A 23952-nucleotide genomic window follows, 5' to 3' on the forward strand; every position below is an offset into this window, starting at 1 on the left:
CTTAGCCGGGTGGGTAGGTAGCCTGGTGGATGGGTAGGTAGCCGGGTGGGTAGCTGGGTGGGTAGGTAGCCGGGTGGGTGGGTAGGTAGCCTGGTGGGTGGGTAGGTAGCCAGGTGGGTAGGTAGGTGGGTGGGTAGGTAGCCGGGTGGTTAGGTAGTCTGATGGGTGGGTTGGTAACTAGCCCGGTAGGTAGGTGGGTGGGTGGTTAGCAGTGTTCTCCCCAGAATTTTTATCCAGCTGGGTGGCATTAAAAAGTAGCCGGATGGGGCAAGATGAGAGAATGCAGAGCTGGTGCTTCTCTGCTTACAGTATTGGAGGAGGTGAGCCGATGACAGCCGGGTGCTCACCAAAACTAGCCGGGTGGAGCACCCGGCTAAAAGAGCCTAGGGAGAACACTGGGTTGGGTAGGTACCCGGGTGGGTGGGTGGCTAGGTAGGTAGCCTGGTGGGTGGGTAGGTAGGTAGCCCTTAGCCAGGTGGGTAGGTAGCCTGGTGGGTGGGTAGGTAGCCGGGTGGGTAGCTGGGTGGGTAGGTAGCCTGGTGGGTGGGTAGGTAGCCAGGTGGGTAGGTAGGTGGGTGGGTAGGTAATCTGGTGGGCGGGTTGGTAACTAGCCCGGTAGGTAGGTAGCCGGGTGGGTGGGTGGTTAGGTAGGTAGCCAGGTGGGTGGGTAGCTAGCCTGGTGCGTGGGTGGGTAGGTAGCCTGGTGGGTGGGTAGGTGGCCGGGTGGGTGGGTAGGTAGCCGGGTGGGTAGGTAGGTAATCGGGTGGGTAGGTAGGTAGCCTGGTGGGTCTTTAGGTAAGTAGCCTGGTGTGTGGGTGGGTAGGTAGGTAGCCGGGTGGGTAGGTAGCTGGGTGGGTAGGTAGGTAGCCGGGTGGGTGGGTAGCTATCCGGGTGGGGGGCCCGACGCCTATCCTCCCTCCCTCACCTGGGGGGGGGCCCCTTCCCGGTATGCGCGGTGGGAGAGCGGCAAATACAGGAAGTCTCCGGGGCTTCAGCAGGCGCTAGAGGCTCCCGTGTCTCCAACTTTGTATACTGCTCGCTACTTCCTGGTTTAGTAGCGAGCAGTATACAGAGTTGGAGACGTCGGAGACCAAGCGGCCGCTGAGCCTCTAGCACCTGCCCGGAGCCCCGGAGACTTCCTGTATTTGCCGCTCTCCCACCGCGTGAGGGGGGGAGGATAGGAGTCGGGGGCCCCCCAGGAAAAAAATAATAATAAAAAAAAAACAGCAATACTTAATGGGCCCCTGAAGCAACGGAACTTCAGGGGCCTTCGTGCTGCGGCACGGCCTACACGGCCGTATGTCCGCCACTGCCAAGAGTCACCTCTGCTGCAGAGGATAAGTTAATCCGCATCACCAGCCTCAGAAATCACAGGTTAACAGCAGCTCAGATTAGAGACCAGGTCAATGCCACACAGAGTTCTAGCTGCAGACACTTCTCTAGAACTGTTAAGAGGAGACTCTGTGAATCAGGCCTTCATGGTAGAATATCTGCTAGGAAAGCACCGCTAAGGACAGGCAACAAGCAGAAGAGACTTGTTTGGGCTAAAGGACACAAGGAATGGACATTAGACCAGTGGAAATCTGTGCTTTGGTCTGATGAGTCCAAATTTGAGATCTTTGGTTCCAACCACCGTGTCTTTGTGCGACGCAGAAAAGGTAAACGGATGGACTCTACATGCCTGGTTCCCACCGTGAAGCATGGAGGAGGAGGTGTGATGGTGTGGGGGTGCTTTGCTAGTGACACGGTTGGGGATTTATTCAAAATTGAAGGCATACTGAACCAGCATGGCTACCACAGCATCTTGCAGCGGCATGCTATTCCATCCAGTTTGCGTTTAGTTGGACCATCATTTATTTTTCAACAGGACAATGACCCCAAACACACCTCTAGGCTGTGGCTACATGACCAGGAAGGAGAGTGATGGGGTGCTGCGCCAGATGACATTGCCTCCACAGTCACCAGAACCCAATCGAGATGGTTTGGGGTGAGCTGGACCGCAGAGTGAGTGGTCCGCAGAGTGGACCGCAGAGTGAAGGCATTATTATTATTATTTATTGTATTTATAAAGCGCCAAAATATTACGCAGCGCTGCACAATAGATAAATGGGTTAACATACAGGTAGAACATATGGAAACTCACAACAAAACAAGATCATGCAAATGATTTGATAACAATACAGTGTCATAGGTCAAAATAGAGACTGTTCAAGTCTACAAGAGGGGTGGTTGTGAGTAAGATTGCATAATCAAGCTGGATACATTAGGGAGGAGGGCCCTGCCAGAGGCTTACAATCTAAAGGGTGGGGTGGAGACAATAGGTGCATCTTTTGAGAGGGTGTCTAACAGAACATATTATAGTGCTGGTGTAGGGGGGTATGCGAGTGTGAAGAGGTGAGTCTTGAGAGCTTGTTTGAAGGTATTAAAGGTGGGGGCGAGTCTGACGGCTGGTGGGAGTGAGTTCCAGAGAGCAGGGGCAGCCCTGGTGAAGTCCTGCAATCGTGCATGTGATTGAGTTATGCGTGGTGCGACTAGGCGCTGGTCATTGGAGGATCGGAGGGGGGCGGGCTGGTATGTGCCTGTGGACCAGATCAGAGATGTAGGTCGGGCAGGTCTTGTGCACTGATTTGTAGGCCAAGCACAGGATTTTGAAATTGATCCTAAATCTGATGGGGAGCCAGTGTAGTGCTTTACAGAGCGGAGTTGTAGAGGCGGCGCGGTGAGAAGAATTTGGCTGCCACATTCATTACCAATTGAAGTGGGGCAGTATGGTTAGAGGGGAGGCCAGACAAAAGCGAATTGCAGTAGTCTAGGCGGGAGATGACAAGGGCATGGATAAGGAGTTTAGTGGTGTCAGGGGACAGGTAGAAGCGGATCTTGGAGATGTTGTGGAGGTGGAAGTTGCAGGATCTGGCAATACCTTGGATGTGGGCTGTAAAGGAAAGTTCAGAGTCCAGAGTAACGCCTAGACAGCGGGCTTGGGAGGTAGGGCGGATGGTATTATTTTCGATAGTGACGTGCAGATCTGGGAGGGGTGCAGCTGTGCGAGGTGGGAATATTAGCTCAGTCTTGTCCAAATTAAGCTTCAGGTACCTGGCAGCCATCCAGGAGGAAATGGATGTGAGCCAGGCAGAGACTTTGTCCATGGTAGAGGAGGAGAGATCTGGGGTGTGGAGATATATCTGGGTGTCATCGGCATACAGGTGGTAATTGAAGCCCATGGAGGAGATGATTTTGCCAATTGAGGCAGTATAGAGTGAGAACAGTAGTGGTCCTAGGACGGAACCTTGAGGAACACCAACTGAGAGGGGTGTAGGAGTGGATGAGGAGCCATTGAAAAATGTTGTGAAGGAGCGGTTGGAGAGGTAGGAGGAGATCCAGGCTAAGGCTAGGTCCTGAATGCCCATTAGCTCCAGGGAGTGGAGGAGGAGGGAGTGGGCAACAGTGTCAAATGCCGAGGAGAGGTCCAGGAGGAGCAGGATGGAGTATTTACCTTCGGCTTTGGCAAGGGCAAGGTCGTTTACCACTTTGGTGAGGGCTGTTTCTGTAGAATGGGCTGTGCGAAAACCAGATTGCAGGGGATAGAGAAGGGAGTTGGAGTTAAAGAAGTTGGTCAGGCGTTGGTGGGCCAGGCGTTCAAGAATTTTTGAGGCAAAAGGGAGGAGAGAGATTGGGCGGTAGTTGGGTGGCAGAAGATTTCTTTAACAGTGGCCTGTTTGAATATGGAGGGGAAGATGCCGGTGGAGAAGGAGAGGTTGAAGAGGTGGGTGAGGACAGGGGCCAGATCAGAAAAATGTGGGCGCAGAGAATCAGATGGGACTGGATCTAGGGGGCAGGAAGTGGCAGGTGAAGTTGCCAGCAGCTGGTTGACTTCCTCCACCGTGACAGGATTGAAGGAGGTAAGGGATGAGAAAGAGGCAGGAGTCAGATGTGGTAGGGAGGCGGGTGCGATAGAGTGGAGGAGAGAAATATCCCTCCGGATGGTTGTAATTTTGTTAATAAAGTAGTTAGATAGGTCAGTGGCTGAGAGAGTGGAGGTTGAGGGGGGAGGTATCGGGTTTAGTAGGGCATTGAAGGTGGCAAAAAGACGACGTGGGTTGGAGGCTTGGGCAGCTATCAAGCGAGTGAAGTATATCTGTTTGCTATCAGCAAGGGCAGTATGGTATGTCTGTAACTTGGTCTTGTATCCCAGGAAATCATTGTTGGCATAAGGGCCAACAAGTGCTAAGCATCTCTGGGAACTCCTTCAAGACTGTTGGAAGACCATTTCAGGTGACTACCTCTTGAAGCTCATCAAGAGAATGCCAAGAGTGTGCAAAGCAGTAATCAAAGCAAAAGGTGGCTACTTTGAAGAACCTAGAATATGACATATTTTCAGTTGTTTCACACTTTTTGGTTATGTACTATACTTCCACATGTGTAAATTCATAGTTTGGATGCCTTCAGTGTGAATCTACAATGTTCGTAGTCATGAAAATAAAGAAAACTCTTTGAATGAAAAGGTGTGTCCAAACTTTTGGTCTGTACTGTGTGTATGTATATATTTAGTTACCTTAGCGACTGAATTTTTTTAATATGTATGTCAAGAGGTTATTGTCACGGAATAGCCGTGAGAAACGCAGGTGAATCTAGAGAATTCACAGTCGCTTTCCTGATCGCTCCCTGTCGGATCTGTGCAGTCATGCAAGCGATCCGAAAACGACATTTTTTGTGTTGTTTTAAATCCAGAGATCTGTTCCCCTGTGAGCCAAAGCAGTCCCCTCACCCCTCATGAATGCATCACCACTCAGGAATCTCGCACCTGGCAGGGTTCCCTGCAGGGCCTAGCTCATTCCCCCTACAGCAGATGTCCCCATGAAAAGGACCAGGAAACTGGCTCCACAGGGGGGGCCATAGAAAGCCAGACGATTCGGCACCGGGCACGGGCCATAAGAAAGCATGGGTGGCAGGATTTCCTGTCAGCATATGAAAACCGTATGTCGCACAGCTATAAAATTCATATCGTCTCGTTCGGTAGAATCTGGCCATCGTGCTGATATGAAATTCATTGGGATAGACTGGCCGATTATCGAGATATGAATCTTCTCAGGAGCCTGACCCGCTGGCTTAGCCGTGTCTGATGTCATATTAATCTGTATTTTCCCACAAGTATGAAGCTGTTACCCTCCTAAATATAACGTGTATGGTTCAGGAGTTACAGCATTTCATAAGTTTAGCCCTAAAAAATCTCTCAGAGGGAATGAACTGTCATTGGTGGGTGACTCAGAGGGGCTGGCATAGCCACACCCCCAAACCAGCTTCATCAAAAGCACCTGGCCAGCAGGCGGGCAAATGATTTCCCCCACTTTCCATCATACCGAAAAGACTGCCACTGCTTGGGGAAATAGCAGTGGCCATCTTGCAGGCGGAGCAACGGCCATGTGGTTCGGCCATATTGCGAACTAACTGCAACAAAGGAACTTTGTCTTTTCCCGAACGGACTTTCCACAGAATCATAAGTATTCGTTCTTTTTATCCCTTTTTCTTTTATGTACTGTGTTATCACTGTCTCTCATCGTTTAATTGTTCACGATTGTCTGTATATATTAATTATTTATATTGTAACAAATAAAGGCTTTTTAAAAGGTCTTTACCTCTCAGTAAAACCTTCTATTCAGTATACACAGACGAGACCTAAACTTCCGAAGGGACGCTACTGTTTTGATAGATAGATAGGAATTGCACAGTTTTAACCGGTTGTTTGTTTCACAGGTCTATAGCCAGTTAGCAGTTTTCTCTGGGCTGATAGAAAACAGAGATGGTGGCAAATCTACCCCTGGGTTGGAGTAAAAGTGTATTTTCGTAACCTCACAGGCTCCCTACTGCGTCGTGACGCTCAAACTCCGCCAATTCTACGCAGATTGCGTCCATAGCTCTCAATCTGTGTGCTAGAATCGGATCGGACGGTTTTGCGTGTTCACGGCCAGTGGGGCTCTTGTGACAGTGGTCGGCAGCGTTTGGGATCTGTGTGTGCTGATAGTATCTCAGGTAGGGCTATCGAATTAGCCCTATCGAGAAACGAACTAATTCGTTGGTAGTGACTGAGTGCAATATATTTTTCATATATACAGAGAGACTGTGTAACCAGTACCCCTCCCCTAAGTTTTCTTTTATTTGGCATGGAAATGTCCGGGAATTACAAGGTCATGGTCCTATCCGACCTGCAGAGTCTGTGCGAGGCGAGAGGCATGGACATCCGCGGCAAGAAACAGCAGGACCTGATAACGGACTTGTACCGATGGGATAGCCAGAATCTACGGACGCTGGAGGTGTCCACTGTGGAGGACACCGGCTCATCTAACGCAAGTCGAGGGGAACCAGAGACTGAAGATCCTGTGCGTACCGAGGTTGAGCAACCCGCGGGCAATGCGGCAACAGATACGCAGGAGGCTGTCAGTGTGATCCCCGACCCCAGAACCCCTGAAAGTACTCGCCTGGAACCGGCCAGTACTGGACTGTCCAGTTATGTTGATCCAGTAATGCAGCAGGCATTGCAAAAGCTGATGGAAACTGATGTGGACAAGTACCTGCAGTACATGGCGGAGCAAAAGCGAGAGGAACGCCAATCTGCAGAGGCGCGGGAGAGACGACAGCATGAGCTGAACATGGCGAAAGTGCAGCAAGCCAGCCGGAGTTCAACGCCCAGCCTCCCTGCTGAAGGGACTGCCGCTCCAGTAAGTGCAAAATTTAAATTTGCTATTATCGAAAAAGACACTGACATTGACTTGTTTTTGAGGTCTTTTGAAAAGGCCTGCCGTCAGTATCGTCTGTCCCAAGACCAGTGGGCCAGACATCTGACACCTTTGCTGCGCTACAAAGCGCTTGATGCCTTCGCAGAATTGCCTGCGGAGAAGGATAATGATTATGCTGCTATAAAAGACGCTATCATTACTAAGTACCAGCTGACGCCAGAAGCCTATCGGAAAAAGTTCAGGGCCTGGCAGAAAAAGCCTTCTGATTCGTACCGAGATGTGGCCAGCAGCTTGCTCACCACACTCCGGCAGTGGACTCTAGGCCTCACCAAAGGGGCTTATGATGTCCTGGAGGACTTGATAGTCCTGGAACAATTTCTGAACATTTGCCCTGCTGATGTACGACAATTTGTGCTAGAACGCAAGCCGGCTTCAGCAACTGTCGCTGCAGACCTTGCTGAGACTTTTGCCACTACCCGGGTGGCTGATACCCGCAGAACCGCCCCATCCAGCTGGAGAGGAGGTCAGCCCAATACCTCGGCAGACCCTCCTGCCCCTGTGAGCCGTCCTCCACAGAGGCCACCCAGCGCAGCTGCTGCACCCAGGCCTGCAGCGCCTGGAGAGGTCATCTGTCACTACTGCCGCCAGCCCGGACACATGAAGTTCGACTGCCCGGAGCGGAGACAGACACCACCAGCATCTGGATCATCTGCATCACCTGCACCTCACCCACAGCAGAGGCAACCCGCCAGTGAACCACAGCCTGCCTCATCAGATTTTGTCCTGTTTGCCCGCGGAAAGGAAATCCGCGACCGAACCGACCAGCAGCAACTGGTTAGAGTGAACGGCAAAGTTGTCACCGGATTCCGAGACACCGGAGCTGACATCACGTTAGTTCACTCACACCTTGTGCCAAAGGAGAGCATCAGCTCCAGCCGATCCCTTGCCCTTACTGGAGTAGAGGGCACCCTTTTTCACATAGCCCACGCCAGAGTGAAGCTGGATTGGGGAGTGGGGGGAGTCCAAGAAAGGGTTGTTGGGGTTATGAAGGATCTCCCCGTCCCTGTGTTGCTAGGGACTGATTTGGGCAAGCTTGTGTCCTACTATGAACCTGCCACGACCGCCTTGTCACTCACGGAAGGAGACGGACTCTCCACCCACCACCAGGTACTTTATACACTTGGGGGAGCACCAGGGGGAGGTGGGTTGAATGTGCCCAGTTCAAGGGTACCAGGTTCAATAGTGCCTGCTTCAAAGGCACCTGAGTTTGAGGTACAGACTGTCTATTGTGATGATGCTGTAACTGTACCTGAGTTTACTGTACAACCTGTCTGTAATGAAAAAATGTCTATACCTGTCAACGTCATTACTGCATGCAATGATGATTTGAGTACTGTCCGTCTGTGCCATTCTGACAGTGTACCTGTGCTAGCCGTACCGCGCAGCTGCACTGCTCAGAACCTGAGCTCAGAACAGGTGGAGGGGGTTCCGGCCTCCTCCCCCTCCTCTGACCGCAGGGATGAGACCTTTCAGCCGCTGGCCTCGTGTGACATGAGCCAGTTGGCTGAAACTGACAGCGCCGTATTCTCGGCCGCACTACAAAGTGACCCAAGCCTGGAGGTGCTCATGCAGCAAGCCGCTGAGCCCCTCGCAGACGGGGCCGCTTTCAAGGTGTACTGGGAAGGTGGGAGACTGTACAGCGAGTCTGTACAGCCCCCTACCGGTAGATCACATGCGAATACCAAATGGCTTGTGGTCCCGAGTGCGTTCAGGGGACATGTGCTGAAATCTGCACATGGTAATCCTCTGACAGGGCACTCAGGTGTCCGCAAGACACTTGCCGGTATTCGGAAACAGTTTTATTGGCCCCGGATGAACAGGGATGTAGCAAACTACTGCAGAGCATGTGCCGTCTGTCAGGAGCTGGGAAGGTCCGGAGATTCCCGCGGGGTTCCCTTAGGTCCACAGCCACTTCGCAGGGAACCCCTGCGTGGGCGGGCTGTTGACCTACCCAAACCACTGCCCATTGTCAGCAGTCCCGGCAGACACCACATCCGACCGCAGTGGCGCCAACGCCCTGTCCAGAACGGTCCATGTCGGGCCAAACCTGAAGGTAGCAGACCGCGACCTGTCCAGTTGAACCAAGCCGCAGGCGCCAAGGGATTTTCCCGCCGTGCCGACAGCTCGAGACCCATCAGCCAGGTTAGCGGCGCCGCCACACATCTTGCGGATATGTGTCTGAGCCGCAGACAAGAGGGAGGGCTGTCACGGAATAGCCGTGAGAAACGCAGGTGAATCTAGAGAATTCACAGTCGCTTTCCTGATCGCTCCCTGTCGGATCTGTGCAGTCATGCAAGCGATCCGAAAACGACATTTTTTGTGTTGTTTTAAATCCAGAGATCTGTTCCCCTGTGAGCCAAAGCAGTCCCCTCACCCCTCATGAATGCATCACCACTCAGGAATCTCGCACCTGGCAGGGTTCCCTGCAGGGCCTAGCTCATTCCCCCTACAGCAGATGTCCCCATGAAAAGGACCAGGAAACTGGCTCCACAGGGGGGGCCATAGAAAGCCAGACGATTCGGCACCGGGCACGGGCCATAAGAAAGCATGGGTGGCAGGATTTCCTGTCAGCATATGAAAACCGTATGTCGCACAGCTATAAAATTCATATCGTCTCGTTCGGTAGAATCTGGCCATCGTGCTGATATGAAATTCATTGGGATAGACTGGCCGATTATCGAGATATGAATCTTCTCAGGAGCCTGACCCGCTGGCTTAGCCGTGTCTGATGTCATATTAATCTGTATTTTCCCACAAGTATGAAGCTGTTACCCTCCTAAATATAACGTGTATGGTTCAGGAGTTACAGCATTTCATAAGTTTAGCCCTAAAAAATCTCTCAGAGGGAATGAACTGTCATTGGTGGGTGACTCAGAGGGGCTGGCATAGCCACACCCCCAAACCAGCTTCATCAAAAGCACCTGGCCAGCAGGCGGGCAAATGATTTCCCCCACTTTCCATCATACCGAAAAGACTGCCACTGCTTGGGGAAATAGCAGTGGCCATCTTGCAGGCGGAGCAACGGCCATGTGGTTCGGCCATATTGCGAACTAACTGCAACAAAGGAACTTTGTCTTTTCCCGAACGGACTTTCCACAGAATCATAAGTATTCGTTCTTTTTATCCCTTTTTCTTTTATGTACTGTGTTATCACTGTCTCTCATCGTTTAATTGTTCACGATTGTCTGTATATATTAATTATTTATATTGTAACAAATAAAGGCTTTTTAAAAGGTCTTTACCTCTCAGTAAAACCTTCTATTCAGTATACACAGACGAGACCTAAACTTCCGAAGGGACGCTACTGTTTTGATAGATAGATAGGAATTGCACAGTTTTAACCGGTTGTTTGTTTCACAGGTCTATAGCCAGTTAGCAGTTTTCTCTGGGCTGATAGAAAACAGAGATGGTGGCAAATCTACCCCTGGGTTGGAGTAAAAGTGTATTTTCGTAACCTCACAGGCTCCCTACTGCGTCGTGACGCTCAAACTCCGCCAATTCTACGCAGATTGCGTCCATAGCTCTCAATCTGTGTGCTAGAATCGGATCGGACGGTTTTGCGTGTTCACGGCCAGTGGGGCTCTTGTGACAGTTATATAACTGTTACTTTTTAAATTATGGGCTTGTAATAAATGATGGACGCAAAACAGAAAAAATGCACCTTTATTTCCAAATACAATATTGGCACCATACATTGTACTAGGAAAAAATGTTAAATGTTGCAGTAACTGGGACAAATGGGCAAATAAAATGTGTACGTTTTAATTTTGGCATCATGTATTATTTTAAAACTTTGCTGAAAACTGAGAAATTCATTTTTTCAATTATTTTTCGTGTTAAAATGCAGTTAGGATAAAATAATTCTTAGCAAAATGTACCTCCCAAAGAAAGCCTGAGGCCAGAAACCCACTAGGAGTGATTTCTAATCGCTAGCCATTTGAAAAAGCTTTTATAACCACTCTGTGAATGCCTAACGCCGATCGGCGGCTGCAGAGTGGCTCCCAGATTAGCGGGGATCACGCGCATCCCTGCTTGAGTGACAGAGTGGCGCTCGTCGCTAGTAGACTGTATAGAAAAGAAATGCCGTTTGCTTTCATTGTACAGCGCTGCGGTCTACCGCAGCACTGTACTGGGGACAGCCCTGCCACTTGGCTGCCCCCTGGAGCGGCTCACTAGGCAATACCCTCTCATAGGCTGATGCCTATGAGAGAGGATTGCACTGATTGGACCTCGGGGAGAAGGGAAAAAAATACACATTGTTATTTAAAATAAAAGAATATATGTATTAATAAAAAAAATACTAAATCTGCATCAGCGATCAGAGCCCACCAGCAGAAAGCCTGTTGGTGGGCAGAAAAGAGGGGGAGATTAATTTGGGTGCTAAGATGTATGGCTTTGCAGTGAGCTGTTACAGCTGCAGAGCACTGAATTGTAAAAAATGACCTGGTCACTAGGGGGGTGTAAGCCTGTGGTCCTTAAGTGGTTAAATGCCCATGTGGAAAATAAGACCAGGCTCTATGAGCATAACCGCGCAATCTGTAATTGCACAGCTGATGCCTCCCCCCAGTGCATGCTTTCTTCAGGACAATACTGAAGCCAGAAAGATGATCAGGACAGCCTAGAAATTAGCATTGTTTAAAAGGAAGCATAGGACTCCCATTGACACATTTGGCTGGAGCAGAATTACATTTTTTACTGAAAGCCTGAATAAGTTTAAAGATCAGGATGCGCAGACACAAGCAAAGCATGGTGGAGGTTACTTACAGGATTTGGGGCTGTAATCATGCACACATGAAGTTGGGGATTCGGTCAAAGTTACTGGTCTCCTCAATGCTAATGAGTACATGCACATACTGTATTTCTATATTATGCAGTACAGTAAGGGAGGCATCAGACTTGTCCAGATTCATTTTGCTTAAAGTGATCCTCCGGACTAAAAATCTACTCAGCAGAACTGAAAAGGCTTTGTGTTTCTTTAACAGTTTCACAGCATCAGAACGTTGTTTTTCTTACCAAAGCATCATTTTTTGCTGTATTTTTATCTAAGCTCCACCCATCAAAGAAAAAAAGCCCGGGCTTTTTCCCCTGGTGCTGTGCAGAGCATGATGGGATTTCCTATGTTGTTATTCACGTTGCTTAGCAACTGGGAGGGGTGACCAGGACACAGGACAGTTGGAACTGTGTATCATACTCCCTGTCGCCTCATTACAACCAAAAAGATGGCTGCCATCATGAAATCAAACATTTGCCTGTTCTTTTAAAACAGGGTGGGAAAGAGATTATATTACCTATCTATTTTAATTAACATAAGTAATGTAACTTAATGAAAGTATGTGTAACGATTGGTGTAGCAGCACAGATGTCTGATTATGTGTGATCTGCAGAATCACCAATAATACAGACGTTATACCTGATTATGTGGTGATGTGCAGTATCACCAATAATACAAGTATAGCTGGCAACCAACGTGGTATGTAGTGCTTGGTGCAACAGTAACTGAATAGTTTAGCTAGACCTCACCAGAGGAGCTGGTGGGTACTATAGAACACAGCAACTGATTAGTTTGGCTTAACCTCACCAGAGGAGCTGGTGGGTACAATCAGAACACAATAACTGATAGTTTGGCTATACCTCACCAGAGGAGCTGGTGGGTACTATCAGCAGAGCACCTCACCAGTGACAAGGGCTCACTGGTGAGTAGAGAGGTCAGACAGGCTATGATCAGTAACGAGCGAGCAGGCACAGTACAGAATCGACAGGCAAGAGATTAGTAAGATATCAAGCAGGGTTCAGCAACAGAATCAGATGGGCAGATGTACAGGAACGATTAGCAAGAGCGGAGTCAGAGGGTAGCAAGAGTCATACACAGAATATCAATAACAGTATACAATTATCCTAGTCTTGTGTGAAATCCCTTGTTTCCTCCCAGATCAAAGCACACCGGATACTATCTAAGGTCTGAGCGCTAGCACATAAGTATTCGCAACAGCAGACAAGTTGCGAGTGAACAGAGCAGGCTTATCAAGCAGAGGAGACCCCACGGCCGCGCCCACAACAATCAGCCAATCCGGAGGGCCGTGTGTCTCCTGTGACGTCAGCCGACCGGCCGGTCAACTGACGCGCCTCCTCCCCGCATAAAGGTCCCGTCTCCGCGCGCGTCCGCGCCATACGGCAACTCCATGCGCAAATGACAAACCCGTCCTCGGCATACTAGACGCCAGAGGCACGGGCAAAGTCCCTGAGCGGAAAGGCAAGGCGGCTGCAGAGACACCCTGCGTGCCCGCAGCCGCCATTTCTACGGATGTTACAGTATGTTTGTTTAGGCTGAAGTTCCTCTTTAAGGCTGGTGAACCAAAACTTACAGCCAAAATATGTTTTTTATGGATGCAGGAAGAAATTCACACAAACACAGGGAGAACATGCAAACTGTCCTGGTTGGATTTGTACAAGAGACCCCAAAAATGCAATGCGAGAGTGTGATAAAGAAGACCAAGGAGTGTGTAATGGGCTAAAAAGGACCAAAAAAGCCACCTTACTAAAAAATGCCTACTTAAAACTGAAGGTATTTGCGATTATTCAGGTTGGAGTGGGCACATGAGGTTTTCTACAATGCATCACTGCGGAGCGCCCGCTATGCAATGACACAATGTAGTTATCCGTAATCCATTTTTTTCTGCAAGCCTGTTCACAAAAAAATGTCTCCAGGCACCCAAATTTACCTTCATAGCCACATATCACTGCTTTGCGGAGGGGGGGGAGGAGGATAGCTAAAGGAGGGGGATTTAGGGTTAGGCGCCACCAGAGTTGGGTTTTAGGGATGGGCACCACTGGGGGGGGAGCTTTAGGGTTCTTCACCACAGAGGGGGTGATTCTTAGGGTTAGGCACCAATGGGGGTGGCATTAGGGCTAGGCACCACTGAGGAGGAGGTCTTAGGGTTAAGCATCGGTAGAGGGAGGGTTCTATGTGAGAGTAGGGTTAGGTTTATCCATAGTAAAATATCAGTAAATATTACCAATTCCGTAGTAGAATATTGATAGTTTTAGCGAGATTCTACTAGCAGCAAACAGGGCTGTGGAGTCAGAGTCAGGACAATTTTGAGTACCTGGAGTTGGAGTTGGTGGTTTCATAAACTTTGGCAGCAAACCCTGTACCATTTTTTTCCAGGCTCTTCTTTAATGTAAGCCCTTTATATATTTGCATATGTTATTATGACTAGCAAATGTATTGACACCATTTATTACCTATGTATTTCCTCAATAAACTTTGTATACTGAGTCCGAAATGGCAGCGATGCTTCTTGGAGCATGGAAATCCAGCAGTAATGTAAGAGAGTGGTTCACATCCAGGCATTGGTGAACCTATCTGTATTGACTGTATCATAGAGAAGGTGTCTGTTTCCTATAGTTTTTCTTTATAACCAGAATGTACTTTATTTAGGGCTATTGTTGGGGCTTCGTAATGAAAGAATGTAAGATTGAGATTTGGATTAGGGTACCCGGGTCAGTAAGGGTTGTGGTTAGGGGAAGGCATAAGGTTAGTGTTAGGCTTGCTTGGGTCGTTGGGCTAGACAGAGGTTACTGTTTTGATGACACTGATATCCTTTGCCAGGAGACTGTGCTGCGCTGCTACGACATATGCATATGAATTTTTCATTGACAGAGATTGAGGGACATTGACATTGCACCAACTAAACACAGTCCACAGAGATAACCGTGAGATTTAGCCAAAGCCCCAGTCAAACCAAAAGGAATTGACACAGCAGGAAAAAGTCGCTTAGTGGTATAAATGTTTAACAACACATTTAGGGGCTACTTACACAATCTAAAATGTCTAATTTTAAATGGTAAGCTTTCACATGTTCTAACTGTACTGAACTATTTTCAGTTTTAGGTTTGCTTTATGTTGCTTCTAATCTTCCCAAGCTGAGAAAAAACGGCTTTTGTAATTTCATGTGTTGAGTTATGAAGAATCATGATAATAGTCCTTTTGAGACACTTTAATACCATCTCAGTTTAGTGTCTATTGCTGGTGTTGAAAGTAGTCTTCTTACTTATTTTAAGCCAACCTAAATAGAACAAAATTATTCATGATATAATTTTTTTTTTACTAAGGACATTTTGGCTGCACACATTGAATATTAAACTTGTAAGAATTTCTGCCATGGCAGAACAAGTTATTACTATTGTTTTGTCTTTGTTTATTCGTGCTGTTATTCCCCTATAAATCAGTTTACTAAGCTAACTCTGGAAAGCCTCCTCTGGAAAGTTTGATCGTTTACCATTACTCAAGTGGAAAGAGTAGGCCACAAACGCCTGCAGTGCGTGTCGTTATTTATAATATCTGCCATTGGAAAAAACCTCAGCTACTTTTTACTGTTTTCTTCTTCTATTATTAAAATGTCAGAATCTGGTGTTAGTGAAAACACAAACCATATATCTTCAGGGTGTTAACCTCTTCCACTCTGGAAAGGCTTATATGAAGCACACACGGGTGTAATTAGGCACAAGACTGGTTTTGTGGGGGAAATCTAACACTTTTCTCCAGAGAGAATATCAAACTTGAAGGCAGTGATAACCATCAAGGGTGAAAGTCTGTCAGAGGGGGATTAATTGGCTTCTACCACATCTCCTTATTAGAGATAGATTGCTTGCCATAGTGTAGATATATGTATACAGAAAAGCTGGAGTTGTGGGCCAAATCATGACTTACAGTAATTGTTTGCCAATTGATCCTTCTTTTTCTACTTGGCTTAAGATTTAACTACTATTATGCTGGGAATACACGTTTCGTTTTTGCCTTCGTTTTAGCCTTCGATTCGTTCAGTAAACGAATCGAGTGTTGAAAACGTATGTGAAAATAGTCATAATCTCATTATAGTTTCGATTAATAGACCCCAAAAACGAACGACTAGTGATCGAACATGTTTGATATTATCTCTCTTTATCCATCTAATCGAGCCATTGGTAGGCTTGATGGCTGTTCAGATCGATTATATGTTCGCTTATGTTAGTCCGTCCCTGTAAAAAGGGATTTTCGTTTCGTTTCTTTGCAGCCTTCGATTATTGGAAAATCGAAACCATCAGAATCGGAAAAAAAAACGAAACCGTGGGTGGTGATATTAACCGTACGTTCGATTATTTCGGGAACGAAAAGGACAAAAGACACAATCGAAACGAAGGCTAAAACGAAGGCAAAAACGAAACGTGTATTCCCAGCATAATGCACTAGTCCGTGCATGGTTTTTACTATCTTCAACAGTAGAGGTATACTTTTTAGTTCTCACTACATGTGCTACTATTATGGATATCACAGATAATAGTGACCATGTTTACAGTGTGTACAAAAAGCTGAAACATGGCTCTAAAGAAATTGTTTTAATAACATATTCTATATGAGTCCAAGTAAACCATAACCTCTCAAAAACAGCAAACAAATATGCAGACTAACTAGCAAGCTATATACAAAATATACCATATCTAAATAATCAGACAACACCGCACAGAATCAAAATAATGAACATGGGTCAAAAGCTAGCAGAAGTATCAGGGAAACACACCAGCAACAGAAGCCAAACTAACTGAAGTCTGGCACAGTACGGGTGTGGCATGGCCTGACTAACCACTGCTACGCCGATGACACACAGCTATACCTGTCCTTCAAACCTGGTGGAACAGACCCTACTCCAAAAATAAATTCTTGCTTAGCTGAGCTACAGGCGTGGATGAATGATATAAAAATTCAACACCCTAATGCTGCGCTCATGTGCAGAACATAAACAATTTTATGTGCGTGTTAGTGCAGGCAAACCACAGCAAATACTTAATAGAGTCCTGCAATTAATGTCAGTGGGAGCGCTTCTCCTGGATGTGTGCACCATCAAATACAGTTCAAGTTATAATTTGGATATGCGCTCTGCGATGCTTGCACTTTTAAAGGTATCAATAGCTGAAGTAAAAAAGCCCCCCCTTCGGGGAATGACTCACCGGACTTTGCGGCCTACTGGGTCCGCTTTCACCTCCGAGGTATAGGTCACCCCGCAGCCTCTCTGGCACTCCGCTGTACAGTGTTCCCAGTCTGCATAAGCAAAAAAGGCGATCCACATATTGTAAAAGTGTACTTCTTTATTGGTCAATAAAACGTTTTGATAAAAAATGTATCCAAGGTATAAAAATTCCACACAGCCTCCCCTCTACAGATGCTCACCGCTAAACAGCGGTCTAGGGGATATAGGGATCGTGCTGCACTTAGCCTGCGCTATGGCACAGATAGACTGTCACCCAGCGCACCCTCCTGCTGCTGATCCCTGGCTGTAAATAGGCAAAAAACTCCCGAGCCTCCGCACATCCAAACCAGCCGCGTCCGGCTAGGCGCTGTGCGTAATGACGTCACTCCGTGGCTCCGCCCAATGTTTCGTTGCCTTAGCAACTCATCAGGGGCTAGAGAGCCACAGAGAGCGACGTCTTTTATCTGCTGGCATTAGCGCAATTCGCCTGCGTGCCCCAATTCTCATAGGCTGATCCACCGATAGGTGCACCAGCACGGGAACTGTTTCAAATACTGACGTACTGATTACAACCAATGAGCCTATATCCTACTTCCACCATTGGCCACAATAACTAGCGCTTACACAGATGGATGGCTAGGACCTTCTCAGCCTAACGTAGGCCAGCTAAAATAAGTAAAAGTAACTAAAAATTGTAAATGTATATATATAAATTAAATATGTACGCTACTCCCATTACTATTTTCACTAGTCGCTTCATGCAGTGATCCATATATTCCCTGTGCAAGACAGGCAATCAATCAAGTTCATGGTTGGTACATATTAACAGTAGTAATACAAATACACAATGATCAGGTACACAATAATCAATACCAAGCAATACATGCAATATATACCCACCCCCTTCCTAACTCATATCATACTCCCCTATAACACATCACATATCCCCTCAGATCACCCACATTTCCCTACATGCCCCTCCTTATCCGTTAAAAATAAAGCCGTTCAGGTCTATATCAACATTATGCCCATTTGGGACCACCGTATTCATTTTATATATCCATTCTGTCTCTTTTTGTGAGACACTCCTCTCTATTACTATCCCTCCAATTGGGGGCTAACTTCTCAATCCCACAGATTCTAAGGGTTTTGATGTTACAATTATGTTTCTCTCCCACATGTTTGGACAGGTTATGTTTATTTACAATTTTTAGTTACTTTTACTTATTTTAGCTGGCCTACGTTAGGCTGAGAAGGTCCTAGCCATCCATCTGTGTAAGCGCTAGTTATTGTGGCCAATGGTGGAAGTAGGATATAGGCGCATTGGTTGTAATCAGTACGTCAGTATTTGAAACAGTTCCCATGCTGGTGCACCTATCGGTGGATCAGCCTATGAGAATTGGGGCATGCAGGCGCATTGCGCTAATGCCAGCAGATAAAAGACGTCGCTTTCCGTGGCTCTCTAGCCCCTGATGAGTTGCTAAGGCAACGAAACATTGGGCGGAGCCACGGAGTGACGTCATTACGCACAGTGCCTAGCCGGACGCGGCTGGTTTGGATGTGCGGAGGCTCAGGAGTTTTTTGCCTATTTACAGCCAGGGATCAGCAGCAGGAGGGTGCGCTGGGTGACAGTCTATCTGTGCCATAGCGCAGGCTAAGTGCAGCACAATCCTTATATCCCCTAGACCACTGTTTAGCGGTGAGCATCTGTAGAGGGGAGGCTGTGTGGAATTTTTATACCTTGGATACATTTTTTATCAAAACGTTTTATTGACCAATAAAGAAGTACGCTTTTACGCTATGTGGATTGCCTTTTTTGCTTATGCAGACTGGGAACACTGTACAGCGGAGTGCCAGAGAGGCTGCGGGGTGGCCTATACCTCGGAGGTGAAAGCGGGCCCAGTAGGCCGCGAAGTCCGGTGAGTCATTCCCCGAAGGGGGGGCTTTTTTACTTCAGCTATTGATACCTTTAAAAGTGCAAGCATCGCAGAGCGCATATCCAAATTATAACTTGAACTGTATTTGGTGGATGAATGATAACTGGTTGAAACTGAATGCTGACAAAACTGAAGTCCTTTTTGTCCAAAGCCAGTGCTTGCCATCAAAACAGCTCTATCCTAAATCAATACCAATCAGGACTGGGAATTCAGACATAAACCGCTCCAACCTTGTGCGCAACCTTGGTGTGCTAATCAATGGGGAATTGAGTTTCAGAAACCAAATTTCATCCGTAGTCAAATCTTCCTACTTTCATCTGAAGAACATTGCAAAAATTAAACATCTGATTCCCCCAGAGAATCTTCCAACCTTAGTTCACACATTCATCACATCACGGCTGGACTACTGCACTGCCCTTTATGCAGGCCTTCCCAAAAAGGACCTGCTCCGCCTGCAATTAGTGCAGAATGGTGCGGCCAGATTGCTAACAAACCAGCCTCGCCACTGTCACATTACACCGATCCTTCACTCACTGCACTGGCTATAAGTAGAATGGAGAATACTCTTCACGATTGGACTGCTGACATTCAAATCACTGCACAACTTGGGCCCTGGATACATGAAGGACTTGCTGAAGCTGCACCACACCCCTCACAACCTGAGATCAACAGGATCCATAAACGTGGTCACCCCCAGAGTGCACCTCAAAACCTCTGGAGACAGAGCTTTCTGTCATGCTGCCCCTACTCTTTGGAACTCCCTACCACACCTAGTAAAGACGGCCTCATCCCTGGAGTTATTCAAATCCAGACTGAAAAGCCACCTGTTCAGACTGGCTTTTCCGGATTTATAGAATTCTTCCTCTGTACCACGATTTACCAATCAGCCAATAATTGGTCTGAGCCGTGCTTATGCGCTTTGAGTCCTATGGGAGAAAAGCGCTTTACAAATGTTATTTGTTGTTGTAGTGTTCCAGATAATTGAACTTCTGGTGAAATGTAAAAGCCCAGATTAACGCCACCCTCTGGTGAAATGTAGAACTGCTGTTGCTGCAGTCCACTGAAGCAACCTGCTAGTAAATAGTTGTATTACACAATAGGCAGTCCAGTAACACCATCAGGAGAGGTGGTGCAGGGTCCAACAGCATTTCTTACAGCTGCTAGGCATGTTGCACTCATATGGACTCAATGAAGGATGCTCTCACCAGCCTATGGATCGGCCAAACATGCACTTCTGTCAATCAGATGCATTTAAAAATGGTGCAGATGCAGCAGCACGGTGGAAGCCTGCATGCTGCCGGACAGGCCAAAGCTATATTTTATTTTTTGTGAAAAAAAAAAAAGTTTACTGGCTTGTGGCATTTCTGATACATATACTTGTTTTCAAAAATGACACTTATGAATCAGAATCAAGTTTATTTTGCCAAGCATGACTAGGTCATGCCCGGAATTGGGTTCGGCACAAAACAGAGAACTCAGCGGCAGAAAAAGGCAACAACAAAGACATTAAAAACAACCATGACAACTTACAACAAAAACAGTAGGTAGATGTACGCTAAAAAGGTGTAGCTTTACAGAAGTAAGGCACTAATAAAGACAGGGGTGGCAGGAAAACAAAAAAGACACAGCCAGTGGATGACCTATCACTCGCTGTGTGTCTTTTTTGTTTTCCTGCCACCCCTGTCTTTATTAGTGCCTTACTTCTGTAAAGCTACACCTTTTTAGCGTACATCTATCTACTGTTTTTGTTGTAAGTTGTCATGGTTGTTTTTAATGTCTTTGTTGTTGCCTTTTTCTGCCGCTGAGTTCTCTGTTTTGTGCCGAACAGGGGCGTAGGGCCTGTGGTCGCAACGGTCGCCACGGCGACCGGGCCCGGCTCCTGAAGAGGCGGGGGAGGGGCCCGGGGGGGCCCATGTCTTTTTGTAGTGCCCGTGCGGCCTGTGCGCACTATTGGGAGGGGGAAGCCGCGGCAAGGGCAGCCCGACCTCTCCCTCCCTTCCTCTCCCCGGGCCCCCCCCCTTCAAATGCAGAGTGCGTGGTGCATGGAAGCGCTGTAGCAGGCAGAACTCACCTCCGTCCCTGCGCCGCTGATCTCCTCCCGCTGTATAGATGCTGATACACACTGCTTCCGGCTAAACAGGAAGCAGTGTGTAACAACATCTATACAGAGCGGGAGGAGATCAGCGGCGCAGGGACGGAGGTGAGTTCTGCCTGCTACAGCGCTTCCGTGCGCCGCGCACTCTGCATTTGAAGGGGGGGGACCCCGGGGAGAGGAAGGGAGGGAGAGGTCGGGCTGCCCTCCCCACAGCTGCGGCTCCCCCCTTCATTATGGGGGGGCACCTACCTACCTACTTAATCCTGGGGGGCAGCTACCCACCTAACCTATCCTGGGGGGGCAGCTACCTAATCTAACCTATCCTGGGGGGCAGCTACCTAATCTAATCTATCCTGATGGGGGCAGCTACCTACCTAACCTATCCTGGGGGGGGGGGGGGGCAGCTACCTACCTAACCTATCCTGGGGGGGGGGGCAGCTACCTACCTAACCTATCCTGGGGGGCAGCTACCTTATCTATCCTGGGGGGGCAGCTACCTACCTAACCTATCCTGGGGGGGCAGCTACCTACCTAACCTATCCTGGGGGGCAGCTACCTACCTAATCTATCCTGGGGGGGCAGCTACCTACCTAACCTATCCTGGGGGGCAGCTACCCACCTAACCTATCCTGGGGGGGCAGCTACCTACCTAACCTATCCTGGGGGGGGGGGGCAGCTACCTAATCTAACCTATCCTGGGGGGCAGCTACCTAATCTAACCTATCCTGCGGGGCAGCTACCTAATCTATCCTGGGGGGCAGCTACCTAATCTATCCTGGGGGGCAGCTACCTAATCTATCCTGGGGGGCAGCTACCTAACCTATCCTGGGGGCAGCTACCTACTCTAACCTATCCTGAGGGGCAGCTACCTACTCTAACCTATCCCGGGGGGCAGCTACCTACTCTAACCTATTCTGGGGGGCAGCTACCTACTCTAACCTATCCTGGGGGCAGCTACCTACTCTAACCTATCCTGGGGGCAGCTACCTACTCTAACCTATCCTGGGGCAGCTACCTAATCTATCCTGGGGGGCAGCTACCTAACATATACTGGGGGGCACCTACCTCATCTAACCTATACTGGGGGGCAGCTACCTAATCTAACCTATACTGGGGGGCACCTACCTATCTAACCTGGGGGCACTTACTTGTCTAACCTGAATTCGGGGCACCTAGCTAGCCTATACAGGTGGCAACTATACTGGCTACCTATATTGGAGGCACCTACCTAACTAACCTATACTGGGGGCACCTACCTATCTAACCTATGCTGGGGGCAACTATTCTGGCTACCTATATTAGAGGCACCCACCTAGCTAACCTGTACTGGGGGCACCTATCTATCTAACCTATACCGGCGGCGCCTGCCTATCTAACCTATACTGGGGGCAACTATACTGGCTACCTATGCTGGAGGCACCTACCTGGCTAACCTATACCGGGGGCAACTATACTGGCTTACCTATGCCTGGCTACCTATACTGGGGGGACCTATAGCTGGCTATAGGGATTTGGATATGTGTGTGCGTCGGGTGTTGCCGGGGGAGGGGGGCTGTTGTTGCCGTGGGGGGGGGGCCCACATCCAGATTCCGCATCGGGGCCCAGAGGTTTGTAGCTACGCCACTGGTGCCGAACCCAATTCCGGGCATGACCCAGTCATACTTGGCGAAATAAACTTGATTCTGATTCATAAGTGTCATTTTTGAAAACAAGTATATGTATCAGAAATGCCACAAGCCGGTAAGAATATTAACAGTACAAAATATAGCTTCATCTTTAACCCTTAATAAATCAAGGATGTCCTCCAGAGAAAACCCTGATCCACTACAAGTTTGTGCTCTAAAAAAATAACACCCTTTGACACAGTTATTCTTACAGATTATTCAGATATGGCACTAGACATCTTTCAAGAGCTCCTCTTGTTATAAAAGGCCTTTAAAGTGCCACTGAAGCGGAAAAAAAATTATTATGATATAATGAATTGGCTGTGTAGTATGGATAATTACTAGAACATCAGTAGCAAAGAAAATATTCTCATTTTTATTTTCAGTTATATAGTTTTTTTGTATAACATTGCATCATTCTCTAATATTTGCAGTTTACACATTACACTCAGCATTCTAAATAATTTCACAGAGCAGGCTAGTGAACTTTTGAACTTTCCTCTGCAGAAAAACAAAATACAGTGACAGACAGTTGAGATGATAATCAGTGGCTCTTTTGCATAGATAACTGGAGTTTTTTAACTCTTCCTGTACTGGAAACAATATTAGACTTATGTCTCTGCTCCTAATGTTTTATTTCTTAGCTGTACTACACATTCAAATCATTATATCATAAATTTATTTTCACTTCAGATTCCCTTTACGTGTACCTTGGAGATCCTATTTCTGAGCATTTAGTAGACCAGTCCTCCTGGAAATAAAAACCTTATTCTGATTAATTGAAACTGTTGGCTGACTTCATAGAAGAAGCAGGCATACATGGGTGTTCTGCAATTGTTATTTTCACTTACCAGAAAATGAGCTCTTTGTCTGAAATAGTTTTTCAGCGGATTCTGTGCCTAGAAGTAATTGATGTAAGGTCCCATTTCATGGAAACGCCTTATTTCAGGGCTGTCCAACTGTAGTCCTCGAGGGCCATATCAATGCCAGGATTTGTGATGGACGGAGAAATGAGTTCTACTTGATGAACCATGCCTTGTATGTTTTTCTTCACCTTCCTCTGGATCAACAGGCATATGTGAGTGTGCAGGCTAGTGTTGTACCATATTTTCTAGTTGAACTCAATGGAGGAATGTTTTTTTTCAACCCAAACAACTATGTAACTATGTATGTAACCAGGGCCGGATTTGTACTTTCTACCACCCAAGGCCACTGTCACCAGCCACCCCCCTTCAGTATGGGTAGGGAGATGACCCCTCCCCCCTTCCCTCCAGTATAGGTAGTCGGATGTCCCCTCCACCCCCTTCCCCGCCAGTATAGGTAGCTAGATGACTCCCTTAATCGCTCACCCCCCCCCCCCTTCAGTATAGGTAGCCAGCTCGCCTGCACACCACAGCAGCCATCAGCTCATCTCCAGTGTAGAAGCTTCCTCTTTCTTTCCCTCTTCAATGCTGCCCAAGC

General features: G+C 47.7%; 1 protein-coding gene across 2 annotated transcripts in view; it reads left to right on the forward strand.

Annotated features, from left to right (window-relative positions):
• The window catches only part of REX1BD (required for excision 1-B domain containing), a 135374-nt gene that overhangs the window by 86647 nt on the left and 24775 nt on the right, over positions 1 to 23952 (forward strand). The window contains exon 5 of one of the 2 annotated variants that reach the window (XM_068233906.1): positions 13182 to 13353. In XM_068233906.1, the coding sequence (XP_068090007.1) occupies positions 13182 to 13353 (172 nt within the window). Of the gene's footprint in view, positions 1 to 13181; positions 13405 to 23952 lie in introns of those variants that run through there. The other variant, XM_068233905.1, reaches the window with a different exon arrangement.

Source organism: Hyperolius riggenbachi, chromosome 1 (assembly GCF_040937935.1).
Source record: "Hyperolius riggenbachi isolate aHypRig1 chromosome 1, aHypRig1.pri, whole genome shotgun sequence".
Taxonomy (NCBI): domain Eukaryota; kingdom Metazoa; phylum Chordata; class Amphibia; order Anura; family Hyperoliidae; genus Hyperolius; species Hyperolius riggenbachi.